General features: G+C 33.9%; 1 protein-coding gene across 5 annotated transcripts in view; it reads left to right on the forward strand.

The window, feature by feature from the left end:
- The window catches only part of OSBPL9 (oxysterol binding protein like 9), a 112451-nt gene that overhangs the window by 83420 nt on the left and 10373 nt on the right, over positions 1-18658 (forward strand). For 3 of the 5 annotated variants that reach the window (XM_006919184.3, XM_025051941.1, XM_006919186.3), the window contains 7 exons: positions 1204-1242; positions 4778-4868; positions 5925-6029; positions 7037-7196; positions 12881-12993; positions 13125-13243; positions 17255-17340. In XM_006919184.3, coding sequence (XP_006919246.1) covers positions 1204-1242; positions 4778-4868; positions 5925-6029; positions 7037-7196; positions 12881-12993; positions 13125-13243; positions 17255-17340 — 713 coding nt within the window. The remainder of the gene's footprint in view (positions 1-1203; positions 1243-4777; positions 4869-5924; positions 6030-7036; positions 7197-12880; positions 12994-13124; positions 13244-17254; positions 17341-18658) is intronic. The other 2 variants (XM_006919185.3, XM_006919187.3) reach the window with 1 other exon arrangement.

Genomic DNA, 18658 nt, shown 5'->3' on the forward strand with positions numbered 1-18658 from the left:
TTAGGCACAGTGAGTCATCCATATCATTCAGAGTGGTCGGAATCCTCCTGAAGTCAAATTTTCTAGACACCAGCCAAAGGCCAACTTTGCAGACAGGCTTTACTAAGGATAGTTCTTTCAGGTTTGCTATGGTAATTCTTTTCTGCACATACACTTAAAAAAAATCATCCCCAAATCTTCAAATTACTCTTGGTTGACCCATCAATTTTTGAGTACGCTCCATACCTTAAAGAAAAAGTTATAGATAAATGAGATATAACTTGGCTGCTGTGTTTAAAACCAAGACCAAATATTGGCTTCTGTTAGAACTTGAAAACTTTCCAATAGTATGCAGTTAAAGCTTTCAACAGTTTTATTTAAATTTAAATATATTGTCTGCATAATACTAATAGATGGATTATAGTTATAGGAACGATAATGTGTTGGTATCTTTCCACTACCTTCTTCCTTAAATAGTAGTATCCTTGGAGAGGTAAGGCAAAATGACATATTTGTTAAGAGCATGAAATCTGTATTGGAATTCTGGCTCCACATTTCTCTCTCACACAGTTTTCTCATCTGTCCAGTGGGGATAATAATAATAACTACCTTACAGAGTTGTTGGTAGTATATATGGATTAAAATAATAAAATACTTGCCAGATAGTGTTAGCCCCTTTATCATCATACCTTTAGTATAGTGATTATGTTTTTATTGAAACAAAAATTAGACTATCTATTTAGAAAAGTGTTAGTATAATTCTTGGGCCAGCAGTCAGAAAATGGGAAATGGTGTTTATCCTGAGTTTTGAAGGTTAGAAGATTATCTAATCTTTAAAGTACAGTAACAGTTTGGGGAATTTACTATAAAATTGAACCCATAAATAGTCAGGGTCTTCAATCCTAACTTAGTATGTCTGCATTTAATCGTTAGTACCAATGTAACTACACAGTTCAATAGGATATTTCTACAGTGAGCTCAATTAAATGCCTGCTTGGAAAAATAATAGCTATGCTGTTGGTATTGTTAATGTATAGCCAGTGATAGAATTAGGTTTAGCTAGGAGTGTACAAACGGAATTAAAATCTTAATGGAAGCAGAGAATTTGTTTTCTAACAGTGTTACTTATCAAGTAAAAATAAGCTTTCAAAATAGGAGAAAAAGTACACAAGTAATTACTTAAATGAGAGAATGAAGTTAATATTTTTAACATTTCTCCTTAAGGACCAGTGTAATGCGGAGAAGCACGCAGATGGAATTATAGTAAGTTTAATCTAATCTTTTTATTTCCCTTCTGCAGAGCATTATAACCAGTCATGTCAGGAGAAGCCTGAATTTCTACTTATTTTTCAACGCAAATTCTTCTTTTATCTACTCACTGCTTTTTGTTGTTGACTCTTGCAATTTTTCTTGATCTCCTAAAGTTGGCCATCTTTCAGCAATCATTTGGAGGGGAAATGTCAATCTTAAAATTTTTCTACATGTGGGTCCATATTGAATCACTTTGCATGTGTTAACTTGAAAAGTTAATCATCGTATGAATACGCAGCTTTATGACTAAATAAGGCATAACTCACAGTGCTACCATTTCTTGTCAAACTTTTTTCTCAGATGAAGGGGGGGCATATATTGAAACATCTTAATCTATTTAAATATGTTTATAGGTTTCTATTATCTTATTTTTAGAGTTTGTGTATTGTGTTAACTATCATTGCTACTGTGGTATATACTGCATCTGTTGGAACTAGTTGTAACATGAATTCTTTGATGTACAGACATTTTCTTATTCTTTCTTCCTTTTTAGCTTTTTACTCTTCCTTTATATTCAACTTCCCCTCTAATAAGAAAATTAATTGTTGTTAGTATTTCCCAGTTAGAAGTGGAAATTAGAGTTTGAAAGTTTGTAGTTTGAGCTACCCAAGTTTTATGATAACTGAATGACTTCTTTTCAGACCATTTCTGAAGCAGTCTTTTTTTTTTTTATGCTAAGACTTTACAGTGCCAGCTTGTCTGAAATCTGGAAACTTATTTCATAAATCTTGAAAACTAATGATTATATTTGAAAGGATGAGCATTTTATTTTTACATTTGGGTTAAAATGAAAAAAAGTTACATATCTATGTTGTTTGCATATTTCTTAAAAAAAAGATAAGAGAAACATTTTTAAAATTTAAACACATTGAAATTTTTCTCTTTTTCACAATGTGAATTCGGAGTTTGAGCCATGATGATAAACAATTATGTGACATAAATGCAATGTAATGTATCTTCCTAAGGTATCAAGTAAAATTGTAAGCTTCATGGAAGAAGACTACATATGTTATCTAGCATTTCATGGTCCCCAAAGACCCTTAGGAAAATCATGTTGGCATTATTTTTATGTTTTTTCCCTTAAAACAAAATTAGTTTTTATTATGTTAAAAAATAGTTTGATAAAGCATACCTAAAATGCTTGATCATTTGAAATTAAAAACACCTAGAAAATATATACTCATAGAAAATCTAAACTTGTAGAAAACAAACATATTGGAATTATTTGATTAGAGACTATAACATTTTTTCTTGAGTTTTTATTTTGAAAAAGAAGTGTTCATGTTTTAGGCCTTGGCCCGAGACTGCTAGCACCCAGCCTTGCCATTAACTAGCTGTGATCTTAGGCAAGTTACTTAACCTTAGAGTCTTAGTTTCCTCTATAAAGAAAAATGACTACTTCTTCCTTAGAAGGTTTTCGTGAGGTGCATAGCGAACACATAATAGTATTCTATAAATGTTAGTGATACATACATACATACATACATACATACATACATACATACATATATACATATATATAATTTATTACATGTCATATTGCATCAATGTCACAACAGATTAGGGTTTAGGATTATCATTTGTTTGCATTTCTCAAGCTCTGCACATTCATTTTCAAAGCAAGGTGTAGAATATAATCTGACATATTTTAGTCTGAGGTTGATTGACCGAGAGCTGTAGATAAGTGTAGAATAGATGTATTTTCTGTTAACAACAGCAGCAAAAGTTATTGAGTACTTTTAATACACATGCAAAAAAATATAATAAAAGTGTTTCCTTTGGTTGACAAGCCTAATCTTACATTTCATCTGGAAAAGATTCCATTAGAAACATAGAATTCTGGTCCCTTTTTCCAAAGTTATTTTATTTCTTAGTCTCTTCGGTAATTTTTCTTATGTCATAGATGGGTATAAGGAGGTGATAATGTTCTCTTTCCTGTGGATCAAAGTGTACTGATGGTGGAATTTTGCCTTTGTAAAGCACTTGGAGTCCTTTGGAGAAAACCACTATGTAAAATAAGGAATTTATTTTATTTAAAAACAGCTCCAGGACTTGTTGAGACACTTACATCATTATTATAGATTGGTTTGTATCTGAAAATAGAATCATAAAGTAATAACCAGAAAGCCCTTAGAGACTGTGTAATTCAGACATTTCTTTGTTGTGCAGACTGGGAAAGTGAGGCCCATAGCAGATAAGAGACTTGCCAAGTCCTTGGTGGAGCAAGGATTCTAAGGAATTAAAATCCCAAGCTTCTGCTTTTGTGCTTTTCTCAAACCTTTAAAACTTTTCCCCACTTCACTTAGCTAGATTTTTTATTATTAATGGTTGTTTTCAGAGTTCCTTCTCTAAGGGTTCTTTATTTTCTAGTCAGAATATTTATGGTAGGTAGACTATTGTATTGATAAGAAATCTTGTGTTCAAATCACTTGATTTAAGAGATCTGATTTAATGATTTTAAAATTTTTATTCAGAGGGGGTTTAAACAGTTTTTTTTTTAATGTAAACTTTAAATGAGAATGCTACAAAGACAATGTCATTATCTCAGTTTCCATTATTAAGTACTTTAAAATTTTTATGAATACTTTTTAGGTTCATTCATCAGCAAAGCATTTCTAATTTTAGTATTTTCTGTTAAAACTTCTACTTAATATATATTTGAAGTTTAGTTTCCCAAATCAAGAAAAGCTAAAGAACTTGTTATTTCTTGGGTTTTGTCTAGTATAGTCTTCTAAATGGTGCATCTAAACTTTACTCTGACAAAAGTCTTTGTTTAAAATCTCCCGTTCTCCATATAGAAATGCATCAGTAAGCTATGGAGTCTTGTTTTTAAAATGCCGTCATGCTGGCAGAATAATTTCTTGGCTTGAAATCAGAGATACCTAAACTTTTTTTTCCCCTCTAAAATTGTAACTAGATGTTTGTATTTTTCTGAATCGTCAAAAAAATCCTCCTCCCCACATACCCCCAAATAGAAGATACATTGCTTTGCCTTTATCGATCATAAAATTAGTTGCCTGTGCTGTGCAATAGGCAATGATGGAAGGTGGCAATAGTATGGGATGGAAAGATAAGATCCTAGTAGTGCAGGTACATTAGCTAGTCACAGTTGTAAAGTTTATTAACAGTATTTTTGGTGAATTAAGAATTTGAGAAGCACTGAATTGAATTGAGAGGTTATTGTTTACGCTTCCTGAAATCTTCCACTTTTCAACTCTTTCCAAGTTTTTCCATTTAGCTTTACCTTTCTGTATGACAGAGATTCATTCATTTTCACTCCTTACTATGCTTTTTAAAGAAATAATAAACTCTTAGACTTCTGTATAGAAAAGCTGTTTCATTTTCTCTTTGTATTTTGACCAACATATCTATATAGCTACCATCAGGACTTTGCTGTCAGAAATGTGGGCAATTTCATATATTTGGGAGGGTCAGCATTGGAAAGGCATTTAATTAAAAATAACTGTAATGTGTTTCTTTATCTCAGAGTACTATAAATCCTGTGGATGCAATATATCAACCTAGTCCCCTGGAACCCGTGATCAACACAATGCCTTCCCAGACTGTCTTACCTCCAGGTATAGTATTTGGAAAAATGTTTCACAGATTCATTGCTGAGAAAAAACTTAATTTGTTTGACTGTCATAATAGTCTTGAAGGGCTCTTTCTTTTTCTTTGTCTTTTTAATTAAAGGAATAAAAAATAATACAGCTGAAAATAAACTGGAAAAAAATGATAGTATTTTTAATATTGAGTTTTTTAAAGTACAGCGAAAGGGCTTTTGATTTTCAAAGTGAGATAGAAGACAAATATGGTTACTAGCTTGGATTAGCCAGTGGGACAGGATTTTTGGTTCCAAGGAAAACACTATATTTTGATCTGCTTGAAGGTAACCCAGGAATGTTCTGTTTTGGGGGTATCCTTTATATCTCTGAACAATACAAATGGTTTCTTCATGATTTATTTTAAAATAATGAAAAAGGGAAGAATGAAATTTGTGATGTCTACCAATTAAATAAAAGTGTATTTTTAAGTGTAGAGGAATAAATAGTATTTTTTTTTTTTTAAAAAACTGGCAAAGGAAGGCTTAGGGCCAATACCTAGTTATACTGATCCCTTTTACTTTTTTGTTGCATCCAACATATTATGTTCTCAATGATGACATAGTTCAGTCAGAAATTGTACTGGAAAAAAGAAAACTCTTTAAAAATACTTATAAGTATATGAAATTCTTCTGTGAATTTTTATGTATCCTTAAGAGAATGAGATAATATCGCTTATGGCTGAAAGAGTAGATACTATGCCTCATTTCAGATTTCATGTGGTTTGATACTTTGAAACACTTTATCATCAGAAGTGTTCGCTGGTTTTACAGAGCAGTTGTACTGAGGCGTTGGCCTACCATGACTGGGATGTTGATACCCTGCCTGGTGTCTCAGTAATCAGTACTCAGTAGCATATCAACATTGGGTTTAAAGGGGATGGGATATCAGAAAGGAGTAGCATGGAACTTGACTTAATGGAATAGTTTCAGAAATTACTGATCTTTAGGATTTTGAGTCCCACACATTGCAGTTAATAGAATTATATTGGGGCTGTTACTCTAACTTATTTCATATGTTCAAATCTCCTAGAACCTACTCAGTTGTGTAAGTCAGAGCAGCGTCCATCTTCCCTACCAGTTGGACCTGTATTAGCTACTTTGGGACATCATCAGACTCCAACACCAAATAGTACAGGTACAGATTTGTATATTTCCTTTACTTCTCATAACTCCCCATTTATATTTAAGATTTATGTTTGATTACTAAGAGAGAAAAGATTGAAATGTGTGTTGTATATTTCTGTTGGAGATAATCAGTTTTACCATTTACAGTTCCATACATGAAGTGGTTAACTTTGTGATTGAACCAGAGCTTTAGTAATAATTATAATTTAAGTAAACTGTGCAGGATATTGTTTGTTTACCTTATGATTTATTTTGAAGATCTATGTTGACTTTTTAAGAAAATTTTCTCAAGTTAGACTTGTATACTTATTTTCTTACTGTAAAGAAATCAGAAAATATGGAAGTACAGAAAACAAAAGCTGAAAGTCCTCTTAACTTTTCCGTCTGTCATTTGAGTATATATGTGTATGTATGTACCTGTATTGTGTAGTTTTATTGTTTTTGTTTTAACCTAAATGACTTTGACTTTTCATTTAACAGAGAACATTTAGCGAGCTTTCCATGTATATACAGTTAGTTCTATAAAATTCTTTTTACAGCTGCCTGAGCAGGTATTATCTTTTGGTTGTTTCCAAAATTTACCTATCATAAGCAATGCTTCAGTGAAATATCTTTGTACAACAACTTTTGGCAGGTATGTATTTTTTTAGGGTAGATTTATCAGTCTTTCATATTTTTACCAGTTTATAGGCAAAAAAAAGGATACTTCATTTTAATTTGCATTTTCATAATTCATTTAGACTTATGGTCTTTATTTTTTTCTTTGATTTACAGGGATGCTATCAATGTTAGTATTAGATTTCTTGTTTTAAAATGAATTTATGTAGAGTTACCTGTCAACCAAAACTCAAGGAACCACTATTCGCTTTTATCCCTGTTAATACCTGGAGGCCAAAACCAAAACCACTCTTGAGATGGGAGAATAAGCTCCTGCAGTTGCTCCACACATTTCTTTCCTTGGTAGTACTTTTACTGTTTAATAATAAAAATTACCTCGTGATTTTTTTAACTTCCTAGGCAGTGGGCACTCACCACCTAGTAGCAGTCTGACTTCTCCAAGCCATGTCAACTTATCTCCAAATACAGTCCCAGAGTTCTCTTATTCTAGCAGTGAAGATGAATTCTACGATGCTGATGAATTTCATCAAAGTGGCTCATCCCCAAAGCGCTTAATAGAGTAAGTAGATGAACTAAGTATGTATTTTAATGACTCTCCTGATTTTTAAAAATGGAATTTGATTTTGAGACTGGTGTTAATGACAGACTCCTGTAAAAGTTAACTGTTTGGAAAAAGTATAAAAGACAGCTTATATTTAATTGACTTACTAGCAGAGCCAGTTCTGTGAGAATGTTGATTTTACTCTTGACTTAATTCAAATGGAATAAATTAACATCAGCTATAATAAGATGCCAATGTGGTTCATGGAACTCTGGGCATTATTTCTATAGCACCAACATTAGGAGAGCGTCAAATGAGAGTATATATGCTAGGAAGTATTATACAAATAAGAGGTTACCATTACTTGTTTTTGCATTAGAGTAGAGAGGTGTGCTAGGTGGAAGGCTTGATAAATCGGGCGCTATACTAGATGGAGGGATGAGATACAGAGGTGAAAAAGACCCAGTCTCTGTCCTCAGGGAACTTACAGTCTTTTAGGGGAACAGACAGACATTTATAATCCAGTGGTGTACATTCTACGGTAAGAATAAAAGCCATGAGAAGTCAGGGAAGGATTCACAGAGGAAGGAGGGAATATGATCCTCAAGTGAGATATGGATGACTAGAGAGAAGGGACATGGGAGTGAGGAGAGGAGGGGGAAATGGAAATGTTCTATTGGGGATGCAAAGGTCTTAAGAAAGGTCTGGAGGCAAGGGGAGCTTGGTTGAGTGTGGCTGCAGTATAAGTGATGGGGAGAGATTTTAAAAAGATAGAATAGAGGTTGACAAGAGCCAGATCATGAAAGAGTCTTTTAGCTTTTTATGAATTTTGAACATTTTCTCATGAGTGATGGCAGTTGCTGGTCAGGTCTGCATTTTAGAAAAACAGATTTGCCAAAATGGCATAGAATTGAGTGCAGTAGCACTACATTACAGGTTGGGAAACCACTTCCCAAAAAACCAAGTAATAAATTGAGAAATATTGATAGTCTGAGCTAAAGTAATAGCATGGGAATGGAAGTGTATGGGTTTCGGAAATACTAAGCAGGCAGATTTTGACAGGTACTGATGATAGACTTTCCCTCATTAGAAAGTATTTGACACATTTTATACCATCAAATCAAAGCTAAGTATGTACCATTGTATAGAAAAGGTTTTTACAGGTAAAGTAATTTATGTAATAGACTATAAGCAAAATGCTTCGTAGCCCTACTGGTATACAGTTTGCTATCGTTAACACTTTGGATTCTGGAATCTCATAAGAATAGGTTCTAAATCTGTTTTGCCTCAGAAGTGTGTGATCCTGGTCAAGTTATTTAACCTATATAATCCCAAATTTCCTCATTTGTAAAATGAGGTTAATAGTAGTTTCAACTTCAAGGGGTCATTGTGAACATTTAAATGAGAAGGTCATTCAGGGGCTTAATATATTGTCTAGCATGTAACAAACACTCGATAGATGTTACAGAAAGCAAATTAACATTTATTTGCTTTAATGTTACTGTGTTTGTTGTAGATGCAGTTGGCTTAATTTGGCAGGGGCACATTTTCCAACTTCACTGCTTTTTCCGAATTTGGTACTATTAGTAACAATAGTAAGACATTACAAATTTGTAAGACCAGGAATGACAAGTGATTAACATGCAATACTCAGGGTGATCACACAACTGAAAATGTGTCCAAGGAGAAAATGAGTTTGAATGGAAACTGAACAAAGGAACCAAGTTTACCTTATGAGACAAAGACATTGCTTTTTAAGACATTACAAATTTGGAAATGATTATATGTGAATTTGTAAGCCTGGTACCAGCAACCAGTCTTTAGACCTTGAACCTTGATTTCTTTTAATATGTAATATTGTGTAGGACTCTAGTTCTCTTAAGTGAGTACACAAACTGAGAAATAACAGTATTCATGTATAGTTTTTTCATAACTGCTCAAATCTCAGAATTTATAAGGAAAACGACTATATTTAAAAAGTTTTGTGACTTAGTTGATCAAATTCAGCTTTTGAATGTGGGAAAAGGTGAAATATATGCGATTTGGTGAATACATACTTTTAAGACATGACACTTCAGTTAAGGAAGAGAAATTTGAACTCAGAACTTAAGGACAGTTCAGCAGAAAGGGTTTGGTTTAGTATGTTGGTTTCTTTATGTAGGCAAATAAACTAATGAGAAACCATTATTAGCAGTTTGCCAGTAGAAAATTCACTTTAATTTTTTAAAAATGTTTTTTATGATAGTGGGGTTAAAAGAAAATAAGGATTTAGATGAAAATTCCAAAGTAAAGGTTACTAATTTTTGAAGTGGTCAGTCATCATTTTATTTAAACAGAATTAAGGACAGTCCCTTACACTAAGCATTAGCGATCATTCTAAACAACATTGAATTTCAAAATGGACTCATCTATCATCTAGAAGCAAATATATAACTATATTTAGTAAAAGCTTGATATTATGTGATTAGCCTCCTTGTTCTTTATATACATCACTGATAGCCAGTCTTTGGCTCCAGTTTCTGGGGTTTCCTTGAAATTATTATGAAATAGAAAAATTTTAAATGCTTACCTATTATACTTGTAATAGGCATGTCTACAAAGTCACTTGCAGGCTCATAGGCTTTTTTTTTCTTTTCTCCTTCTTGTAAGCTTCATTCTGTGTGCTCTCCCTGTACCCATCCCATAACAAATACACAGTTCATGGAACCCCTGACCCCGATTGAAGGGATCGAGTTAAGGTCTATGTCTAGCTAACCCACTCTGGATTCTTTTTCTCCCTCAGTTTCACTCTTTATATGCTCTATCTAGATTCCCAAACTAGTAGGGACTGCAGATATTCAGCAGTGTTTGTTGACTTTTTCAGTTGTTTTTTGTTTTTGTTTTTTAATGGGGCTTTATTTTCCTTCACATTAAGTATGCTGGCTCCAGGGCTGTATTGTCTTATAACGTGGCCCTATTCACATAGTATTTTCAATATGTGGAGGGCTGACAACGAGGGTTTTCGACTGCACAGGTAGTGGGTACCCCCAACAGTTAACAGTATTTATGTTCTCTGCCTGTTTTCTGTAGGCACTGAGCTTGTAACACCTGCTGGTCGTCAGCTGCTCCCACTAGTTTTCTAACTCTCAGGTCAAATTTCTGTCTTTTCTTCTCGCTTTTCCTCTACCCACTCCTATTACTTGTCCTCCTCTTCCTCCCTTCTCCTTCTCTGCCCTCCCTCTCCCTCCGTATCTATGTCTGTCTGTCTCTCTCCCTCCCTCTCTCCCTCTGTCCTTCCCTCCTTCCGTCTCTCTCTCCTTCCCTCCCTCCCTCTTACACACTCTCATGCGCCTGCACACATACATACGCACAGGCGTGTGCGCGCGCGCACACACACACACACACACACAGAACTGGAAAACTTAAGTCTTTTCCCTGTTAAGTTTCTAAAGACCTGTGGTAATGATAGCTACATGTGAACTGTGTTATTGAGCAGTATGGTTTTATACATTTATAAACTAGATGACCATGCATTTCAGAAAGAATTTTTGTTTTGAAACCAGACGTGCATTTGAAATGGCTCTAGCAGCCGTGTGACCTCAGGCTGGTCATTGAACCTCTGAGTATCCATGTGTGACGAAACTAGTCATGTCTAACTTGTAGGGTTGTTATGGAACTTAGATTGTATGGAGATAAACACATGCAGTGTTCGGACATACTAGGTAATCAGTAAGACTTTGGATTCTGTTGTAATTAATTATAATTAAGTTCAAACCTTTAAATTTTTTTATTTAATTTATTTATGCTCTTATGATTAAATTCTATATAAATTAGCACATTGCAGATAGATCTTTCCTGTATAAAAATAATTTTTTGGTCAAGGTTGCTGTTTCTTTAACTATATTCTTTAAATCCTTCGTCTTGAATGAAATAACTTATGAATTAGATCAATGAGAATTTATCCTATTTTTTCCATTTTGAGCTTTATTGAACATTTCACTTGGCCCAGACATGGTTTCTAATCTGAATTAGGAGGAAAAGCACAGCATAAATAGATTTGACTTTTGAAAATGCATCTTCAGTAAGATACGTGCTTTAAAGGATTTGGGGTTTTTAGATCAATTGATTTAAAAGATTGACTCTTATTTTGATGATATATCAAAGAGCCACAAAACATTTTGAAGATAATTTTCATGCAGCTCTTTAATGATAATTTGAATTCTCTTACCTAGGTCTTTTACTCATATCTTCCATTAGCTCTTAAAACTGGTGAGGTAGACATTAGTTACAGTACCTTGTGATGTGCATGCTACTAAATTATCAAAGAGGCAATATTTAGTTTTGAATATTGTGATGTGCATGCTACTAAATTATCAAAGAGGCAATATTTAGTTACCTATTGAGTTTTGAAAAATAGATCAAAAGAAAGTAAGTAACCAGGACAAACTGTGTTTAAATTAGAAATCATATGTTCTAATATTCTAATATTAGAATGTTCTAATATTCCAATGTTCCATCATAGGCAGAGAACAGAGGATTTTTACGATAGTGAAACTTTTATCTACAATATGACAATGGTGGAACATCCATAGAATATGCAGCACCAAGAGTGAGCCCTGATGTAAACTATGTTCTCGAGTGATCATGATGTGTCGGTTGTAGGTTCATAGTTATGTGTGAATTTGTAAGCCTGGTACCAGCAACCATACCAGTCACAAACATACCAGTCTGGTGTGGTATGTCGATAGTGGGGGAGGTTGTACATATGGAAATTCAGTACTTTCTGCTCAGTTCTGCTATGAACCTAAAGCTACTCTAAAAAAATAAAATTTATTATTAAATAAAAAAAATTAAATGAAGGTAAGTAATCAGGGCAAAATATGTTTAAATTAGAATACATGATTTGCACCTATTAATTTGTAATAAAAGACTAATTATAGGTATGCTGTTTTATAAATAATATCAATATTACCTGCAGTGAGAGATTTGGTTTCTGTTTTTATACTTAATAAGTAAACTATGCCTTTGATTATTTTATTAATATACAAATAATAATCCTGGGTAAGTTATGATCACAGGTATAATAATATAATAGAGGAAACATTTTTTAGACTCTTAACCAGCTTATAATACCAGTTACCATAATTTACTTGTAAAAAATAATATGCTTTTATTTTTGTAATTTGAAATAGTTTTTTAATGACTGAGAAGATTGTTAGTACCAATGCAGACTTATATCAAAGGATCTCAAAAATATAGACAAGACGTCTTTCAGAGACGTAAGTAATAGCGTGCCATTTTTGAGGTTCTGCAATTGTTGCCAATAATTATGACATATCTACATTCATACATAGTAACAAAATTAGAAAATGAACTCTAATTTTAACTTAGAAGCAGAGGCAAATCTTATATTTGTTGACCTTTGAACATGGCTTAGTTGAGAACATACTATGTAGAAAGAATATAAGACAGGAGACCTGGTCATCAGACTTTAAAGTTTACAGTCTCAGGATAAGAGCAACAGGGAGAGAGTTGGAAAGCGTATGTATGTATGTATGTATGTATATATGTATATAACCAGCTAACTCCTAAGTGTCGAGTTTGTTCTGTCAGCTATCTCTGTATATTAGTTTTAAGTAGTTTTTATACATATAAAAATTATCATCTTTCTATGACTTTAAATTGCTTTCTTAAAAGGCTTAAGAAGTTGATTGTTTTTTTAGTTCCTCTGGATCTGCCTCGGTCTTGACCCACAGCAGCTCGGGAAACAGCCTGAAGCGCCCAGATACCACAGAATCACTTAATTCTTCCATGTCCAATGGAACAAGTGATGCTGGTAAGTGAGGTTTGAGAATTTAACTTTTTTTTCCCTTAACGTTTGTGTGAAAAAAAAAAAAATTGTAATACTGGTAGCAGCACAGACTGGCCTAGTTTAACACCAGTCTAAGAAGATCTGTTTTATTTTAGACCTTTTCGATTCATATGACGATAGGGATGATGAAGGGGAGGCAGGATCAGTGGAAGAGCACAAGAGCGTTATCATGCATCTCTTGTCCCAGGTTAGGCTTGGAATGGATCTTACTAAGGTAAGAATCAAATTTGGCATTTGCTGTCTTAATGTGTCTGTATGAATTCTTAGTGATTGTATGGTGAGTGTGCCTGCAAGTATAGTATAATGATAAAACTTCTGTTTATACTTTTGTTTTGTCGTAATTTAATATATATATAAATGAGTGAATTGAAATTTTTAATAAATAGATGAAATAAGTAAAGCTAGAATAGTTTCATAGAGATAGTATGAATAAAGATTTGGATTTTATTGGGGCCAAACAAGAAATAGTATTAAGCTTGGTTAGTAGTGTGGACAAAAATCTTAAGTAGTGTAGTGTGCACACAATCAAAATGAGGAGGAGTTCTGATCTTGGGGTTAGAGGACTTGTGTTAGCATTCTCCCTCTGCTATTATCAAACATTGTGACCTTGAGCAGGTCTCATCCTCTGTGATCTTTAGGTTTCTCATGCAAAGTGGACACATAGTGACCTGCTTTACAGAGTTGTTGTAAGGATTAGAACAGGTGGTGTATGGAAAATTGCGTGGCACACATTGAGCTGTACAATTATTGTAGTCTGGATTTGAATTTAAATTTAAACTTGGTGCTCTAAACAGGATCCCCAGTTGATTTAGGAGACTGGTATATGGGTGCTTTTTGTATATCCTTGCCACTATGCTTGGAGCCTCATCCTTTCACTTAATTCTTACCATAGCCCTACAAAGTAGGTGTTGTTGTTAACTCAGTTTTATAGACGAAGAAACTAAAACTCATGGAAGGTTAAGTAACTTAGCTAAATCATATTGTGGCAAAACTGAGATTTTAATCTGGTCCGTGATTTCAAAATCTATAATCTTTCCATTACTCCCTCTTATTTTAAAGACTCGAGCTGCAGGCTTTGTCAGTAGCAAGCTTCATTTCGGTTTTAGATTTAGAGGGCAATTAAGAAAAAAACTAAGCCATAATACTTTCTAACAAGTGTCTACAATAAAACTTTTCACCCCAAATCTAAACGAGAACAGAAACACAAGGATAGCACTAATTTGTGGAACCCAACATACTTGCCAGGAATAGTCTAGGTAAGAGAATATTTGCAGGAGTTTGCTCCCAGAATTTTTTCAGTGATGATTAGACTGCATAATTGCTAGAGCAGAATTGTCACTTCAAAAATTATAGCTTAATTTTAGATGTCAACATCTATAATACTCTTTTCTACATCTGTTGATTTTGATCTGCAATAATGGAAGACCCACCTAAAGGTAACTTGAACAATACTAAGTTTATTATCTCAATGAGAAGTCCAGAAATAGAGTAATTCTGGAAATGATTAATTTGGTGGGTCAACAATTCAGGAAAGGACCTAGGTTTCCTTCAGTCTCTCTGCTCTGCCATCCTCAGCATGCTGACTTTCACACTCAGGCTTCTCTCCTCATCATTGCCAAATGGCTGTCACACTTCCAGTCATCACATCCTTATACAAATGTGTCAAGAGGCAGAAAAGCAATTTTTTTTCATGAATATTTTTGTTGTTATTAGGAAAGACATTCTTTTCCAGAAGTGGCACATCCGACTTTCAGTTGAATCTCATTGACCAGGGCGCTAGGAATGTGTCCATGTTTATTTTAAGCCAGTTACTGGCAAGGGAGATTAAATAATTGGTTCAGATTAATCTACATTTATCCCCTTGAGATCTGGGAGAATCCTGTGACTCTCACAGCAACCTGTAGCCTGAACCTGAACTGAATCAGAGTTCTATTACTAGTGATGAAAGAGATGTGTAGGCAATCCAGTGTCTGCTGTAATCAGTTTGTGGTTTTTGCCTCACATAATTTCCTCTGCCAGATAATCCATATTTGGGTCTGTAACCAGTAAAGTCTTGTTACTTTATGAATGATATTATTTTTTACCAAATGTGTTAAAAAAAAAAAAAAGTAGCTGTTTTAGAAATCCGTATTGGCACAGACAGACAAATGGCTGTGATTGCCAACAGATGTTGAAATTTCGATTCCTTTTGTGCATTCCAAAGTGTTATTTCAATAATGCCTTAAATATGTAAATATTCTTCTATTTATAAAGATATTTTCTCAGTTCAGATTCTTTCAAAATAGAGTTATTTTCCAAATACTTTGTGGTGTTTGGAAATACTATTAAGTCACATTCCATTTACCTCACTTGGTCTTAAGAACAACCCTAAGATGCAAACAGGGTATGTAATTATCCTCATTTTACAGAAACTTAGAGAAGTTCATTTAATTTTCCAGGGCCTCTTCACACCTAAGAAGTGGCAAAATGAGTACTTGAACCCATGTTGAAGACAAGCTAGCCCAGCTGGCTTTCATCAATATTGCAATTCTTTTTTTTTTTTGGATTATAAATCAAATAAAATTTTGTTTTTTGGCCATTTCTTCTTTTTTGAATTGCCTATTCAATTCTTTTGTTCATTTTTCTACTGGCAGTAGTAATCTTTCTTGTTGATTTGTAAGAGCTGTATATATACATTAAACGTTTTTATCCCTGTTTTTTGTTCTTCAGCATTCTGACTTGGTGATTCATAACCTCTGTGTTCTCCAAGAGTGGTAGGAAGTTTCACTAAGTCAGTACATAAGCTTACCACCAATCTAACCGTATTTAAATTATGAACACACATGTTCTGTGGAAGGAAAATGTTTACTTAAAATTTAAACTCTATAATAATATTAAACGTTCTAAATGTTGTAGCTAGAGTGTCCCTTTCTGAGTTCATGTTCCATGGGCACTATTTATGTACTCTTTATATACCCAGCCACACTGGTCAATTTCTGTCCGACTCCATTTCCTGTCTTCATGTCTTTTTGTTCTCCCATCTTTATGTCTTGTTCTGTTTTATTCTCACTTTATTACAGCCTTGCTCTTCTCTGAGGCTTTTCTCTAGAGCTCCTCAGTGAATTGTTTCCCAGCTCTGCCTTATTCTGGATCCCCCAAACAGAATATGATCTTTCCCTCTCCTGAACTTCCAGGGTAATTTGAACATCTCTTAGTATGATATTTGTCACATTCCACCTAAGACGTAAATGCTGGTATTCTCTCATACTTAACCTTTGCCTCCTCCATAGCATTTAAGCCAGGACCTGAATATGGTAGTTATGCAGTAATTACTAAGTTTAAAGGAATTTTTGCTTACTATAGTGCTCTACTTCCATAAAAAATAATTTAAATCTGATATACATTTCAAAAACACTTCTTCCATTCCCTGATGAAATTCTTCCTTTTTTTGGTTGGTTATTCCTAATTTCTCATTCCTTCTTTCATTCTTTCTTTCCATATTCAAATCCCTTTTTTTCTTTTTCTCCTCTGCTACATTCATAGCCCTTCACATCTTTATTCTTTTCTTCCTTTCATTTAGTTCTTCAATTGTCATTTAAAAATTTCTTACTACGTAATAGTAGCTGAAAATGCAAGTGTAAATAAGGGTGGCCCTTGCATTCTAGGAACTTGTCAATTATTTGAGGACACAGATTCATAAGTAAATAAATTTCTTAGTGCACCTAAAGATAGAGAAGCTGCAGCAAAGAGGAAAGTGCACAGACTCCATCCCCACCCCAGGTCAGACCCAATTATGAATTCCACATTAATAACAGTTCAGTGAGAACATTTCTCATCCTCTTTGAGCTTCATTTTTCTCCATCGTAAAATAGGGATAATAATTTCTTCACAGCAGGATTGTTGTACAGTTCAATAAGACAATATGTGTGTAATGCCCCAACAGGTAGGCATCCAGAAGTTGCTAGAGTGGCTTGTTGTTACACTGATTTGGGGATTGGGGGAGCTAAAGGGAGGTTGCACGGAGGAAGTGACATGTAAACATTCGGAGCCTCTTGTTTTTCACCTGCTGGGCAGGATAATGGGCATTTATGAAACAGAACAATTTGGAAAGTAGGTATCAAAAGGATGCCTGAGAGTACTTGGTGGGTTATGATTGGGATGAGTTTTGGGGTTTTTTAAGCAGTTCAGCAATCTGTTTATCTGCAGTGAAATTTGATCGTCAAGGTCAAATGTATATGTTTTTCAGGTAGTTCTTCCAACATTTATTCTTGAAAGAAGATCTCTTTTAGAAATGTATGCAGACTTTTTTGCACATCCGGACCTGTTTGTGAGGTATTTGACTAAACACAGTAGTTTCCAATTTTTTAAGATTTTACTCAATAGCCTTTTGCCTTATACGATAGATGGATTCCCTTCTGCCTATTAAACATCTCTGGGGAAAAGTGGCATTGAACATTTTGTTTATATTAGATGCCAGGGTTATATAGTGATGATGTTGTTAGGCAACTAAGTTAAACACTTTAAAACATCTTGAGAGCGAGTATTTACAGAGCCAAGTCTATGAGCTTATTTGGCCCAGGGATTGGTAATCACTATGAAATTATTTATACTGTGTCCTAATGAAGTTCAGTTAACTAAGTTCAGCAAATCTTTCTGAAGTGCTCATTGTTTTCAGGACACTGTGAGCTGGAAAAGAAAAGGTCACAGTGTCTGCCCTTGAGGAGCTTATAGTCTAGTTTCCAGATTACAGACAGATTCATAAATTTTAAATGTAAAACTTGCAATATTAAATATACACACAAAGACAGAAGTCATCTAAAAGTGGGATTGATTTACGGAGAGGTGAGTTCACATTGATTTTCAGTGGTAGCAGGAAATTTTTCTTTATAAGGGGTTGTTCTAGTCTGTCTTTGCTAATTGCATTCCTTGGCCTTGGTCTGTGGCTTACTAAAGCCAGATACAGATCACTGAAGTTTCACAGTGAGTGAGCACATTGACTGAGATTGATATATATCAATCCTTCTTGAGGAAGATTTAAGAGAACCATTTAACCAATTATCAAAGGGAAGAATTTCAATTAATATAGCACTGTTTAAATAAATACATAATTAAACAAATAAGGTTAAACATTATTGGTAATATTTAAATAAAGATACAAAGTACCAGTTATTCATTAGATACAGATTTGAGATTTAAGGATAGTTTCTCTGTATGAGAATTTAGACTTTGAGATCCCTTAGAGGAACCACCTAAAAATAAAGAAAAGTACAACTAAAATGTCAGTAGATAAGATTAAGTGGAATTCTAAAAATACTCAATTACAAAAAAGGAGGAAAGGAGAAATAATGGAACAAGGAAAAAAAAGGGACAAATAAAAACAAATATCAAGATTGTAGAGTTAAATGCAGCTATATCAGTAATGACACTCAATGTAAGTAGCATATGTACTCCATCTAAGAGAACAGTGATTTTTAGTCTGGATAAAAAAGCAAGATTCATCTGTATGCTATTTGCAAGCTTGAGATTTTAAATATGAAGACACTGATTGATTAAAAGTAAAAGGATGGACAAAGACAGTTTGTGCAAAACACAAAGCATAACAAAGCTGGTATCACTGTATTAGTATCAAAGGACACTTTTAAAAAAAGAA

This window comes from Pteropus alecto, unplaced genomic scaffold, assembly GCF_000325575.1.
Source record: "Pteropus alecto unplaced genomic scaffold, ASM32557v1 scaffold25, whole genome shotgun sequence".
Lineage (NCBI taxonomy): Eukaryota > Metazoa > Chordata > Mammalia > Chiroptera > Pteropodidae > Pteropus > Pteropus alecto.